This window comes from Oryctolagus cuniculus, chromosome 2 (genome assembly GCF_964237555.1).
Source record: "Oryctolagus cuniculus chromosome 2, mOryCun1.1, whole genome shotgun sequence".
NCBI lineage: Eukaryota > Metazoa > Chordata > Mammalia > Lagomorpha > Leporidae > Oryctolagus > Oryctolagus cuniculus.
In genome coordinates, this window is record NC_091433.1 from 19,990,988 (window position 1) to 20,005,482 (window position 14,495).

Sequence of the window (14,495 nt, forward strand, 5' to 3'; positions counted from 1 at the left end):
CCCGGCAGCCCAAGCTTCCGGCAGCTCAAGTCCCTCTCCACCTGCTAGGAGCGCCCTGACAGCACTGCAGGCAGGATGCCAGGGACACCCACAACGAGGTCCCGGGGGTGGGGGGGCTAGGGGGCTATGGACACGTTTTCTGCTCAATGACACCTTTCTCTGCCGCTGCCCACCCCCACCGATTCCAGCTCTTCCTCTCATTTGGATCGACAACATCAAATGCTAATAGGAACGTGTCTCATCTCTAGATAAAACAAAGGCCGACAGAAAGCCACCATATGGCACACATGACAGCCACGCCCGGCATCGGGCACAGCGGCGCAGCTTCGGCAGAGAGAGAGGACACCGAGAAGCCTGAGGTCCCGCGTTTAATGACTCAGGGCCTTCTGCCATCATTAGCAGGTTCACAGGTCACGGGGGGTCCGGGGCTTCTCTGGCCTGCAGGCCTTCCCTGGCACCTCCAACATGTCATTGCCTCCACCACTTGGCCTCTCACGTGCCTCCGGCCCCTGGGACCCCTGCGCCATCTCCCAGCGCAGGAGCTTGGGTGGACTCCGGGGCGTCCAGGCGAGACTTCAGGGGCTCCCCGTGGCTGGTGGCGCCGGGGGCGGCCGGGCCCACCTCGCTGCCCTGCCCCTCCACATGGGGGCGCTCTCTTCCGCTCCCGTCCGCTCCCGGGGCCAGCTGTCCGGGTGTCAGTCTCAGGCTCTCCCTCCCCAGCCTGTCGTCTTCGTTCTGCTCAGAAGGCGCCGTGGGCGAGGCAGACTGAAGGTGCTCGTGCTGGTTCCCGGGGCTCGGGTATGCGGGGGAGTGGACAGCAGGACCCCCGGCATCCTCAGGGGCTGGCACCGCCTGGGCAGCAGCCGCACGGCTTCCATCTCCTTCCAGCTTCGGAGCCTCCCCTGCAAACAGAACAAAGACAGCCGGTCGGGGTCAGTCGACGCTCACCACCCTCCTCTGGCCTCCCATCCGGCACTGCTACCTCTCCTCCTCCTCTGAGAGAGAGGATGGCACTCTGTGGGCCCGGTGGGTGCAGGGCACGGCAGCCGAGGGGACCGAGCACCCACACGACGGGCCCCAGTCACCGAGCAGGCCGCCTTGCTGTCTGTGCTCCACTCCCCAATGTTGCTCCTTGTGCCCACCGCAGACTGAAACCCAGCCCACCTGGGGCTCTTCAGTAGTAGACGGTTCTGGCTACCTTCAGCGAGGGACACAAAAGGACAATGCCCCCCCCCCCAGCTCTCCGTTAGCCCCTCACTCTTGGTTGCAGAAATCTGATGTCTCTTCAAGTTCAAGTAAAATACCCCCCCCCAGCCCCTTCATGGAGGGCAGCGGCAGAACACGGGCCTAGTGCTGGGCTCCGCTCCCCGTCTCCCTACTCCCTGGCTTTGTAATCAGGGTGACCCGTCCAGCTTCTGTTTCTCAGATACAAAGTGCGGCTCAGGACCCGCTGGGGTCCCTCCCAGACCTGCCGGCAGCGGTGCCTGGCGTGCAGCTTGGAGGACTGAACTCTCAGTGCCTGGGCATGGGTGTCCAGCGCCACACACTGGGTCTCCCCAGGAGCCAATCTGTTCTGGGGTCTCGGTCCAAACACGGAAGAGCCACAGGCGCTGGTCTGGGGTGAGGGGCCCTGGAAACACTTCCTGGTACCCCAAAGCCACCCCAGCAGAAGCCCAGGGTCATCAGCTTGTCTGAGGCTGGGGACCCGTCTGACAACTGGAAAGGACCTTGAGCCGGTGTGGACTAGGCCGACAGCTCCTGCTCTCCTCCCAGGCGGGCGGCCCAGGCCCGCAGGTCCCCCTCCTCCCTCCAAAAGGAAGCCCACCAGCTAACGCACACTGGGGGCTTTCCTGGGCCAGGCGCGGTGCTAGCCTGAGACATGGTTCATCTTATCCTAGAACGGGAATCTGTGAGAACAGAAGCCTCAGCTGCTTCAACCGCAGTGTCTGACACAGACTAAGAAACGCACAGTATTAAAGACAGTGGCCCCTTGCTGTTCTTTTAGTGGAGGCACAGGTGGGAGACCCAGATGTATTTCCTGGCCCCTGTTCAGCCTGGCCCAGCTCTGCTTGTTGTGGGCATTTAGAGAGTGAACCAGTGGATGGGAGATTTTCTTTCTGTGTCATTCTTTCAAATAAATAAATCAAGTTTAAATAAATAAATAATATTGCTTTAAAAAATACACAATATGGGGCTGTCGCCTGTAGTGCCAGCATCCCATATGGGCGCTGGTTCGAGTCCCGGGTGTTCCACTTCCCATCCAGCTCCCTGCTAATGTGTCTGGGAAAGCAGTAGAAGATGGCCCAACTCCTTGGGCTCCTGCACTCATGTGGGAGACCCAGAAGAAGCTCCCGGCTCCTGGCTTCAGATCAGCCCAGCTTCTGCCCTTGTAGCCATTTGGGGAGTGAGCCAGACCTCTCTCTCTCTGCTTCTGCCTCTGCCTCTCTGCAACTCTCCCTTTGAAGTAAATAAATGTTTAAAAGATAGAGAATAAAAATTCCTAAAACTCTTTAATAGGCCAACGGGGCAATGTAGATTGCACCCTTGAAAGAATTTACGTTCGATGCAGTAATTCCATTCTTAGGCATCTACCTACATCTGTCAGCCCAAATGTTTCCAGACGCACATTCCAGCCGCTCACCACAGCCCGGGTTGGTCACAGACACTTGGAGAGATTCCTGTGACCGCCAACAGGGGAGGATGCCTGGGGTGTGCTCGCCAAGTCTAACATTCTTTCTAGCGGTACAAGTTCAGAATGGCGTTTCCAAAATGCTTTGGACCAGAAGGGTTTCAGGCGCCAGCTTTTGAAAAGGGGTATCTTGGGATCCAAGCTGAAGGATGAAATGCATTTATGTTTCTCAAACACCTTATATACATTGCCTGAAGGAAATTTTATGCATGACCACTTGGGTGCCTTCATTTCGACTGCCACCTGTCCCATAAGGTCAGCTTATGTGACCTTATGACGTCACATCCGTTGCTCAGAAAATCCTAGAATTCACAGCATCTCCGAGTTCCGGTTTTTGGATGAGGGATGCCCAACCGGAGCCCACTGCGTCCCTGGCTGCCTCTGGGGGGCAGGCTGATGACCAGGGCAGGAAGCGAGGGTGCAGGAGAGTTTTATACTTTATACCTTTCTGTGCTGTTTATATTTTTCAAAACATGTGCTTGTATTCCTGGTTTGATCAAATAAAATTCGCAACTTCCCGTGACCACTTCTTTCTTTCTCTACACTAATGCACAGTCCAAGGAGCCTGTCCCCCAGCGCTTGTGCCTCCCAGGCTGATCCCTACTTTACATCCTCAGTCTGCCTCGGCTCCTGCTGGCCAGTGCCCCTCCCGGCCCAGGCCTCTCCCTGCTCCCTCCCCTGGCTCCCCCGTGGCAGGGTTCCCTCTCCAGTTGTCGCTCCCTGTGATTCCTGGAAGAACCCCGTCCTCTGCTCTAACTCTGGGCCAGGCCATCTTACCACCTGCCACAACAAAGGACCACAAACTCAGCCGTGTGCTCTCTTACAGCTCTGGGGTCAGAAGCCCCAAACGGGTCCCGCCAGGCCCACACCTGGCCATGCTCTCAGGGAGGCTATGGGGGAAAAATCATTCTGGCCTCTCTCAGCTTCTGATGGCAGCTAGCATGCCCGGGTTTGCGGCCACGCCTCCCAGTCTCTGTCTCCATAACCACACTGCCTTCTCCTCATCCTGTGTGCGTGCCAGATCTCCCTCCAATAGGGATGTTTGTGGCTGCATCTGGGGCACACCTGGATAAGCCAGGTCACCTCTGCGACTCAGGACGTATATGAATCCATCACACCTGCAGAGCGCCCTTGTCACGTCAGCTAATATTTATAGCTCCAGGGAACGGGACCTGGAGTGTTCGGGGACTATTTTGCAGCTTCCTAGTCCCTTTTCTGATTCTCTCATCTGCATCCGATCCCTCGGAGTGGGCCTGCCCTCACGATTTGCTGTTTCTCTCCTTCTCACTCACTCTCACTCATGGGCCATCTCATGACCTGAACCCCTGCCTCCATGAACATCTTCCACACCTCTCTCTGCGGGAGGGACACATCCAGGATTCCAGCTGCCAACCGGATCTTCTACCCGGAAAATGTGCTGCTGCTTTCTGGAAGGTAGAATTCCCCCAGCAGACACCCTCCTGCGTGTCACTTCAGCACGGCCTCCTGGTCACGTGGCCTTCATCCCTGAAGCCACATCCGTGTATTTCCTTTGCCTACTCACCCACTACCAATATTGCAGGTCCCTATGTTGGACCTCGGGCGGGCGAGTGGGTTCCTACGAAGGGACCCTTACAAGAATGAGAGCGCAGAGGCTGTCTCTGTCATGTGAGACCATAAATGAGCAGGTGGCCAGTGCGAGCCTCAGAGGGCTCTTGTCCAATGCTGATTCTGCCAACACCTTGACCTTGGGCTTGCCCACTTCTAGAACTGTGAGAAGGAAAGGTTTGTTGTTCAAGGCTCCCGGTCTGGGGTGTTGCGTCCCAGCAGCCTGAGCTGTTTCTTTGCCCACTCTTCTCCTTTTCCTGATGCCAGTCACAGCTTGGGTGTTGCCGATGCCTTGATATAAACCACCGAGGCACAGGTCCTCGGTCTTCAGCTGGCCGTGACCTTCATGACATCACGGCAGCATCCAGAAAGCAAGTGCAAGTCGTGCCTGATCTCGCCAGCACCCAGACGCCGGCAGGTGACAAGTATGTGGTGACTGTTTCTAGGAAGTAAGTATGAATTTGTGAGGACTGCTTATGTAATTTAGAAAGAGTACGCACACTGACGGACACAAAACCCCGAGTACATGGCTAGAGACTCCATTACATGACACACTCGTGTAATGTGAGAAGTAGGTATGGCCTAAAAGTCTTAACCGAAACGTAGCTTAGAATTTTTGCAATCTGTACCCAGTTATTACATCCATGATCCTTTCTAGTTTTAATGCAGTGCATACAAGTATTTATGATTACGAACAGTATGGGGTTTTAAGAATTTATTTATGCAATCAAATAATTTGATATGCTTTTCTCCAATAGTTTTTTGCCTCATCAAGTGTTCAAAGTCTTAAGAAACTTAAAAATGGCTGCATGGTTGATAATGTTTATTTGTACGTTTCCAAATAGCCAGGAGAGAGAATCAGGAATGTTCTTAACACAAATAAATAATGTCTTGGGAGTGATGCATCCGCCACTTGTCCAGACCCGATCCTTACACACACTACATATATGTACTGAAATATCACCCTGTAGCCCACACATATGTACCCTTCTTATGTGTCAATTAAAACGTTAACAACTTTACATGGCTGAAGCCTGATTTAAAACAAAGGAAACTGAGAAACCCTCAGAGAGATGACACACTGACAGGAGATGAGCTCTAAGACTGACATCAACCTCCCCAAAGGAGGAGGTGAGTGGGCCTCCCCCAGCGCCCGGCCACCTGATTTGGTCTTCACCTCCGAGAGAGGACATCTTCCTCTCCTTGGCCTCTCGGATCTCCAGGGACAAACTGTGGGCCAGACTTGCAAGCAGATCCACTTTACGCCTTCACAAGCCTGGGTGTGGGGATGGGCAATGCCGGGGGGCTTTCCTGTGAACTCACTGGTTCTGAGAGCACAGCCCATCACCTGAGCTTACAGTGCAAGGCAGAGACGCATGAATGAGCGAATGAACCAGCCCGGAGTTTTTTCAAAGTTCATGGACCATGGTCCATGGTCCGTGGACCAAGCAGCGGCAGGGGCTTGTTAGACAAGAAGGATCTGAGGCCCTCCCTACCCCAGAGCCACTGGCTCAGCATCTGCATCCCGGTGGGGTCCCAGGCCGTGTGGCTGAACCTTCCGGTCTGAGAAGTGCGGAGCTTCAAGCAACAGTTCTCACAAGGCCTTCCCCAGCTCCACGGCTGTCAGAGGCTGTCAGTGGCTGGAGGACAAACCCCAGCTTCCAAGCTGGCACGTGTGACTGTTTAGGACTCTCCCTTTCCACCAGCGTCCCAAGTCCTCTCCCTGTAGCTCCACATCCCAGCCGTGCCCAGCCCTCGCGGTGCCCCATGCCTGCACCAGTTCCTCTGCTGACTCCTCTGTGGCCACCATTCCCAATGAAGAACCTCAAGAATCGCCTTGCATCTCCTGCCTGTGGGATTGATATAAGTAGTATTCCCAGCTGTGAATTCCCACGAGGCTCTGTCTGGCCTCTAGGAAACTCAGAGCCTTTTATCTGGCCCTCCTCCTCATCAAATGGTTACTAGGGACTATCTGAAGTGTAAAATCCGGCCGAATTTTTAAACGGTATCAGTGTTGATAGTGAGTGCTCATAACCAGCTAATTAAAGTGTTTGACTCTATGGCCTGATACACGAATGCACAAATAAAGGACTACATTAGCACAATCTTTAAATCCAGGCATTACTGGATGAAAGTAGGCCTGGAATACACAGTAGTCATGGGAGGTTGCTACCCTAAAAGTGTGTACAAAGGAGTGGTGATTTCTAACTCCACAAACATTTAGCCACCTCTAACGCAGCTCAGGGAACAGCCACGCACGGGTCAGCCTAACAAATGAACATTTTTATGGTGGTTTTATAGAGAACACGGGCAACAGCGGGCCAGTGCCAGTGGGCTCCCAGCATCGTGGGGAGGCTTGATTCAAAAGGAGGAAATTTACAGTGCCTCCTGCAGCTAAATTTTTCACCCACATGAGATGAATAAACTCCTTCTGGAAATTACTCTTAGGAAATTACTTCTTCCAGGACACTTAATAGTGTATTCTGGTGCCCCTGAAAAATTAATTAACCTTACGCATCACAATCTAACCCCTAAACCATTTGTGCTGTGTTTTTACCCTTGGTCAGGTTAATCTTCTCTACCTTAATTTACATCTAAGTGAGCGTGGTCTAAATTATACTGGGGCCTTTTGGTCACTGGTATTTTGCCTTGTGCCATTTCCGTGGGTGACATTCCACTCGTGTCCAATTGTGTGAATCTTTTTTAAGACACCAAAGCTCTGAGACTCCCAGGGAGAACTTTTTAACTGTTTTTTTTTTTTTGGGGGGGGGGAGGGGAGTTGGAAGCAGGGGCCCACATGGCTGTCATCACTGGATTAAAACACCACCACACTAAGGGAATGCAGGGCCAAGGCTGTCATGGTACTGCTCAGCCCTGTGGGATGCTAACTTTTACTGAGAACGCCCAGATTTGCAGAGCTGCGAGACCACCACGATACCGCAGCCAGGCTCTGGGAGCGGATTACAGGTCAACAGCAGGAGGCATCAACCTGCTCTCCCAAAGAGCATCCTCTAGCCGTGACATGGGGACAAAAGTGACTGCAGATGCTACTGTGGACTCTGGGTTGCTCACTGGGACAGCAAATCCTCCTCAACTCTAAGAAGGTCTGGAACCTTCCCTCTTAATATGGGGGAGTTTTATTTTTCCTTGAAGAACAGACAGCACTGCCATCTCTATAAATGACTTCTGAGCTAGCGAAGAGCAGGAAAATATGATTACGGATAACAGTAATTGCTCTGTGCTGTTTGAGCAAACAATCGGCATCATTAAAACTTAATAACAATACACATACCAGCGATGTGAGGCAGTCGACGGATGACACAAATTGAGCAGAAAGACAAAAGATGAAGAAGCAGTGTTGCTTGGCAGGACAGACTGCAAGACCCCCTAAAAGCTGTGGCTCCCCGCCTTTGGCCCCGCGGGGACACCGGTCTCTGTTCAGTGGTCTCTGCTGGGCTGCACCCTCTCACGTGTGCTCTGCTTTCAGTTGGCTTTCATCAGAGCTGCCACCGACTCGGGGCTGTCCTGATGCCGAGGGTGCTACATGCGTGCTTCCCTGTTCCCACCCAGCGCCGAGGGGACGAGGGACGAGGCTTGGGACAATGAGAGCTAATGATGGCGGTCTGGAAGCCATCGTTTTGAATCAGGCTGTTACCGACGCCGCCCTTGTCAAAATCAAGCCAGGCTCATGCTCCGTGTCAGTGCAGCAGCCCCAGGCCCACTCCCAGGCTCAGGGAGCCCTGAGAACACACAGGGCGGAGGGGCTTCATGGGAACAGGATGCTGACCTCGAAGGGGACAAGATGGGGGATGCTGTCAAGAGGTGACCACCAGCCAAGACGTGTTCCAAACTGCCCAGTGGGCGGCAGTAGGCTACCGGCCAGCCTCACAGGCAGCCACGTGCCGTGGGCTGGAAAGACCCAGATTTGCTTCCGGGCCACAGTGAGGTCTCCAGAGTCGGGCATTCTCTCCAGGAATTCTTGGGGGCACCCTCCCAATGAGATCCCACACATGTCTCTGCTCTGGCTTCTATTCCTACCACGCCGCCACTCACGCTTTTTTTTTTTTTTTAATTTGTTTGAAAGTCAGAGTTATAGAGAGGGAGAGACAGGGATCGTCTATTACCTTGGCTGATATGGCCAAGGCTGAGCCAGGCTGAAGCCAGGAGCTTCATCTAGGTTTCCCATGTGTGTAGCAGGGGCCCAAGGACTTGGGTCATCCTCTGCTGTCTTCCTAGGCCCTGAGTAGGGCGCAGGATTGGAAGTGGAGCAGCTGGGACCCCAACTGGTACCCATATGGGATGCCAACATCGCAGATGGCAGCTTTACCCACTACAACAGAACGCCAGCCCTCCACACACTCTTGTCAGTGATTTGCACAGGTGTCAAACACAGCTGTAAGGGACTGGCTTTGTGGTCCAGTGGGTTAAGCCACCTCCTGGGATAAAGCAACCTACACTGGAGCACTAGTTCAAGTCCCAGCTCCTCCACTTCTGATCCAGCTCCCTGATAATGCACCTAGAAAAGCAGAAGGAAATGGCCAAGTTCTTGGCTCCCTCTACCCATGTAGGAGACTTGGATGGAGTTCTTGGCTCCTGGCTTTGGCCTGGCCCAGCCCAGGCTGCTGTTGCCATTTGGGGAGTGAACCAACAGACAGAAGGACAATCTGTCCCTGACTCCCCAACCCTGCCTGATAGAAAAAGAAGCTGTAGCTCCATTCCACTGGCTCCTGGACCACCTGCCATGTTCCAGGTGACTTCCCTGAGGTTGCCACCATCCTGTCCCCATTTTACAGGAAAGCAAACCGAGGCTGAATCAGGAGCCCACGTTCTTACATCCATGCTGCGTGTCAGTGCAGCAGCCCCAGGCCCACCCCCAGGCTCAGGGAGCCCTGAGCACACACAGGGCGGAGGATGCTGATCTCGAAGGGGACACGATGGGGGATGCCAGCAAGAGGTGACCACCAGCCAAGACATGGGGCTAACACAGGAACCCAAGTGGCCCAGTGCCTGAGCCTTCACTCTCAGCCTCTCCATCACTGTACACACAGTGCAGGGGCCCACACTCTTCAACCAGAACCTCCCAAAACATGGGCGCACGGAAACAGCTGGAGGACAGGTGAGGTCACCGTGTGCCCCAGCGGCCGCAGAAGGGGAAGTGGCTGTCTTCCTCCAGGCCACACCTCTGAAGCAGGCACGGGCCAGCATAGAGGGGGATGCTTACCGTCCTTGGCGTTGGCCTTGCTCTGGGCGGGCGGCTCAAACTTCAGCAGCGGGGATCTCGCCCTCTGTCTGGTGGGAAGAGTAGGGTCACCAAACAGTATGGTGTCCTTGCCCCCTGCGATGGAAAGGGAATGTTCTCTCATTAGCGGGGTTGGGTTACACGGACCCCATGCCATTCACGGCCGCGCAGGCTAAGATGGGACCACCTTCTACCACAGGGAAGCAGGAGGGGAATGGCCAGCAGGCCCTTTCTGCAACGTGAGGACAGGGCAGTGAGGCCCAGCGCCAGCTGCTCCGGGGCGGCTGCCCACCCTAAAAGGGGCCGGAAAATGAGTGGCTGTGATCTGGGTAAGATGATAACAGTAACAGGAGCGTGGTCTTAGGAGGGTAGGCTCTGGGGCTACAATACAGTGTCTTTACACAGGGCTCCACCCTTTGCTAGCAGGGTGATCTCAGGTGAGCCACCTGACCTCTATGGGCCTCAGATCTTTCACCTCAATGGCAGCTACCTTGTTAGGTGGTCAAAGGGACAAAACGAACTGATTCAAATACAGTGTGCTCGCATTGAGCCAACACTCACGACACGCCACCTACTGAAATTATTCTAATGTTGGCTGCCATACACACTACATCTAATTTAACTCCACTTTGTCATTTATAATGCATTAGTCTGCTGTAAGGCAGGGAGTGTCCAAGTCCCCAAATTCTCAAACCTGAACTTTCACTTTGCACCAGCCAAACTCTTGTACCATTAGGATGAGCTCCCTAAGTGGACAGGGAAAGTTGGGAGGGGACAGGAGGAAGAAGGGATGAGCATTTCAACTCTGTCTTAAGAGGCTGTGGCAACTTGCAGAGGTGAGGAGCAGGGAGTGAAACATGAGCCAGACGGACCCGGACACACAACCCAGGGACACACAGGGATGCTGTGGACACGGACACACAACCCAGGGACACACAGGGACGTTGACCCCAGGGTTGGCAGGGAACAACAAGCAGAACTTGATCCCAACCTTAGGCCTGTGAGGCCTGCGACTCTCTCAGTGGCAGCCATCATCTGTCATCCCCATGATGAAACCCTCAGGGGCCACAAGCCCAGCCCATATCCAGGCCCCTTCCTGTCTTGTCTGTTTCAGCATTTAGACTGCTTTTATGTTTTACTGCAGAATAATTTTACATTTCCAAAACAAAAATTGGAAGGTAGTAATACAAGGAGTTTCCATCGACCCTTCTCCCCATTATATAAAATTATTTAAATTTCAGCTCCCACATATAAGGGAGAACAGGAGCTATTTGCCTTTCTGTGTCTGGCTTATTTTGCTCAGTATGATGTCCTCTGGTTCCATCCATTTTGTTGCAAATGACAGGATTTTATTCTTTTCATGGCTGAATAATATTCCAGTGTGTGTGTGTGTGTGTGTGTGTGCGTGTGTACCACATTCTTTATCCATTCATCTGATGATGGACACCTTGGTTGATTCCATAATTTGCCTATTGAGAAGAGTGCTGCTATAAACACGGTGGAGCAGGTATCTCTTTGTTACAATGAGTTCCCGTCTTTGGGGTTTATACCTAGTACTGGGATTGCTGGATCCTAAGGCAGTTCCATTTCCAGTTTTTAAAGAAATTTCCATACTGTTTCCATGTGGTTTTACTAATTTGCATTCCCGTCTACAGTGTATGTGAGTTCCCCTTTCTCCACATCGTTGCCAGCATTTGTTACTCTGTTTTTTGGATAAGTCATTCTAACAGGAGTGAGGTGATACCTCCTTGTGGTTTTGATTTGAAGTTGCCTAGTAACTACTGATATTGAGCATTTTTTCATATATCTGCTGGCCGCTTGTATTCCTTCTTTTGAGAACTGTCTGTTCAAGTCCTTTGCCCATTTCTTAACTGGATTGGCTTTTTGTTGAGGAGTTTTCTGAGTTGCTTATATTTTCTGGATATCAACCTTGTGTTGGACAAGTAGTTTGCAAATATATTCTCCCATTCTGCCAGCTGTCTCTTCACTCAATTGATTGCTTCCTTGATGGGCAGCTGTCTGAGTTTGAACAAGATCCTTTCTCAATCTGTGAGCGGCCAAGTCATCAACTGTCTCTGGGGCTCACGTCAGAGGCTCTTCTTGGTCTGGGGTTCACAGCACAGAGCGGCATTTGTGGAAAGATGTCTACTCCTTGTTTGGTGAACAGGTGGATCTTGTACTTCTAGGTCCCTCCTACTGGTCTTTCTATTAGGTCATGTCTTATCAACTTAATTTCCAAGGCTGTGGTAGATGGTTTGGCATATGGTAAGAACTGAATAAATGTCTGGACAAAGGGCTGATACATTCTTGGGGGTCTGGATGTCTGGTGGGGATGGGTGCTTGCTACCTTGGACAGAGCTTGCTACTGGCAGCCACAGCTTCTGTTTTCTCTGCTATCTGACAGTGGTCCCAGAAGAGTACAACCTGATAGGAGCTGACCCTAAAATTCTGTACCAGCAAGCTATTACCTCAGAGAGAAAACTTCAGGGCCCCAGCCTGAGACAGTTTCCCAAAGAGAATTGTTGTTGATCAACAGCTCAGGCTGTTGCCATGAGCCTCGCAGAGTGAAGTCAACGCAATCAGGCCTCCCTCTGTGCTGTGAATGTAGCATCTGGAAACACCTTGATGCATTAATGTTGACAAGGCTATGGCTGCCACGAATCCATAGCATAAATGTATGAGAGGTAAGGAGACAGAGACAGAAAAAGAGACACAAAGAGAGCTCCCATCTACTCATTCACTCCACAAATACCAGCCACAGACAGGGTTTGGCCAGGGCCAAAGCTGGGAGCTAGGAACGCAGTCATGGTCTCCCATGGGGGTGGCATTACTGCTCCTGTCAGGGTCTGCATTAGAAGGAAATTGGGGTCAGGAGTGAGTCAAGTGTCAAACTGTGAAATATGACATGGGCATCTTAACCATTAGGCCAAACGCCCACTCCCATGGTGATTTTCTTTTTTTTTTTTTTTTTTTTTTTTGGTGTTTCTCCATTGAGCCAACACTTACTGACTGCAGGATTGCAGACAGGACTACATTTCTTTTTTTTTTAAAAAGATTTATTTTTATTTATTTGAAAGACATAGTTATAGAGAGAGGTAGAGACAGAGAGAGAGGCCTTCCATCCACTGGTTCACTCCCCAGAGGGCCACAATGGCCAGAGCTATGCCAATCTGAAGCCAGGAGCTTCTTCCAGGTCTCCCACGTGGGTGCAGGGGCCCAAGGACTTGGGCCATATTCTACTGCTATCCCAGGCCATAGCACAGAGCTGGATTGGAAGAGGTGCAGCCGGGACTAGAACTGGCGCCCATATAGGATGCTGGCGCTTCAGGCCAGGGCTTTAACCTGCTACGCCACAGCAACGGCCCCAGGACTGCATTTCTTGACCCATATCTCCCTAGCAGGTGGGCCTTCAGACATCAGTAAGAGACACACTATGCTGTTCTGTGTTCCAGCCAGCCTTCTCCATCCCCTCTGCCTCAGCGGCCAAGGAGTCGGCATTATGGGGAGAGGCGGGAGCTGGCTTGCAGCCGAGGGACAGGGGCAACCTCAGAGAGGCCGTCAGCCCTTCCTTTCCTGTCACAAGGATTCTTTAGGGTGGAATGTCTCCTTGGCCCTGCCCAACTACAAGGTCATCATCCATTCCACATGAGCTCCTCAAAATCACTGGTCACCAACATCCTTAAACGACTCCAGAAATCCAGCACACAGAGAAGCGAAACAGAAGCCACACTTCATTCACACCCACTCAAGCTGGAGGTTGGGGGAGAGAGAGAGAAACTTCCCAAACACGTTCCCATCATATGGAGAAAGGCCAGTTTTGGTCATTGTGTGCACACGCATGTGTGTGTGTGTGTGAGAGAGAGAGAGAGAGAGAGGGAGAGAGGGAGGGAAGGAGGGAGGGAAGGAGGGAGGGAGGGAGGGAGAGAGGGAGAGAGGGAGAGGGGGAGAGGGAGAGGGGGAGAGAGAGAGAGAGAGAGAGAGAGAGAGAGAGAGAGAGAGAGAGAGAAATGGTGGAAGGATTCAGAAACCATCCTTAGAAAACTCTCAGTTCTACTATTTCCATCTAAGTCCCTATTCCATCTGCTGACAACCCTGAGCTCAGATCTGATGGTCGGCTGTCTGTCTGCACTTCCATTTGATAAGAATGAGTATGGGAGGGAGGGGAACACACTATAATCAATCTACAGCTGATGTCAGAGGCCACACAGGGGCCCTCATGTCCCACTGCTGTTTGCATTTCTGGGAGTTCTTATTCCTTATGGCACAAAATTCCTCATCACCCTCTCCAAAATGTACCAAGTACTTTCAAGCCACACATTTTCCTCTTCAGGCTGATGTGTGGAGTGGAGAGAGAAGGAAAATGAAAAGCTCAAAGAACCAGGCTCTGCTCTTGCCAGGTTTTTTCTCTCTGGCTTTCAGCGTTTCTTTTCAGAGCATGAGCATGACCAGGAACCTCCCAGGACAAGGTAAGCACCGTTCTCCAAGCAGAGGTGGCAGAAAACGGAGTGTGTGGGGCCAGGGTGGGTTGTGCGGTCACTCCTTCCCATGGAGCATGGTCAACAGCACCTGCCCTCCGGCTTCCTGGAAATGGCTCCACACCTTTCCCAGCCACTGGCACAGCTGGGAATTTCTGCTTTCCTATCCTTCTGCGAGCTGTGTCATTTGTCAAACATGTCTGCATCCCAGTGAGATCACAAACTGGCCTCAGCTCTAGCAAACGGCTCTGCAGTGTTGACCCAGAGACACACGAGGAGGAAGGGTAGAGTCAGAGAAAACTCAGAGCAAGCTCCAAGCCGTGCCTTGTGGTTGTGAGGGGGGCTCCTCCACCAGTGCCCTTCAGAGTCTCACAAGAGCTCGTTCTGGTTCTGGATTCTTCCTTTCCGATCCAGCTTGCTTTGTGAACTCGTCTCCAGCTTACCCACCGACACAGTCCTCTCTTGGCTGAATAGCAGTTACCCAGTCCTGAAAGGAAGATCTGAA

General features: G+C 52.4%; 1 protein-coding gene across 2 annotated transcripts in view; it reads right to left on the minus strand.

Moving 5' to 3' along the window:
- Positions 1–352: 352 nt before the first annotated feature.
- CCDC149 (coiled-coil domain containing 149) overlaps positions 353–14,495 on the minus strand; it is a 97,902-nt gene continuing 83,759 nt past the window's right edge. For both annotated transcript variants that reach the window (XM_008274661.4, XM_017350540.3), the window contains 2 exons: positions 9,498–9,611; positions 353–902 (listed from right to left, as the gene is read on the minus strand). In XM_008274661.4, the coding sequence (XP_008272883.2) occupies positions 493–902; positions 9,498–9,611 (524 nt within the window). In that variant the 3' untranslated portion in view covers positions 353–492. The remainder of the gene's footprint in view (positions 903–9,497; positions 9,612–14,495) is intronic.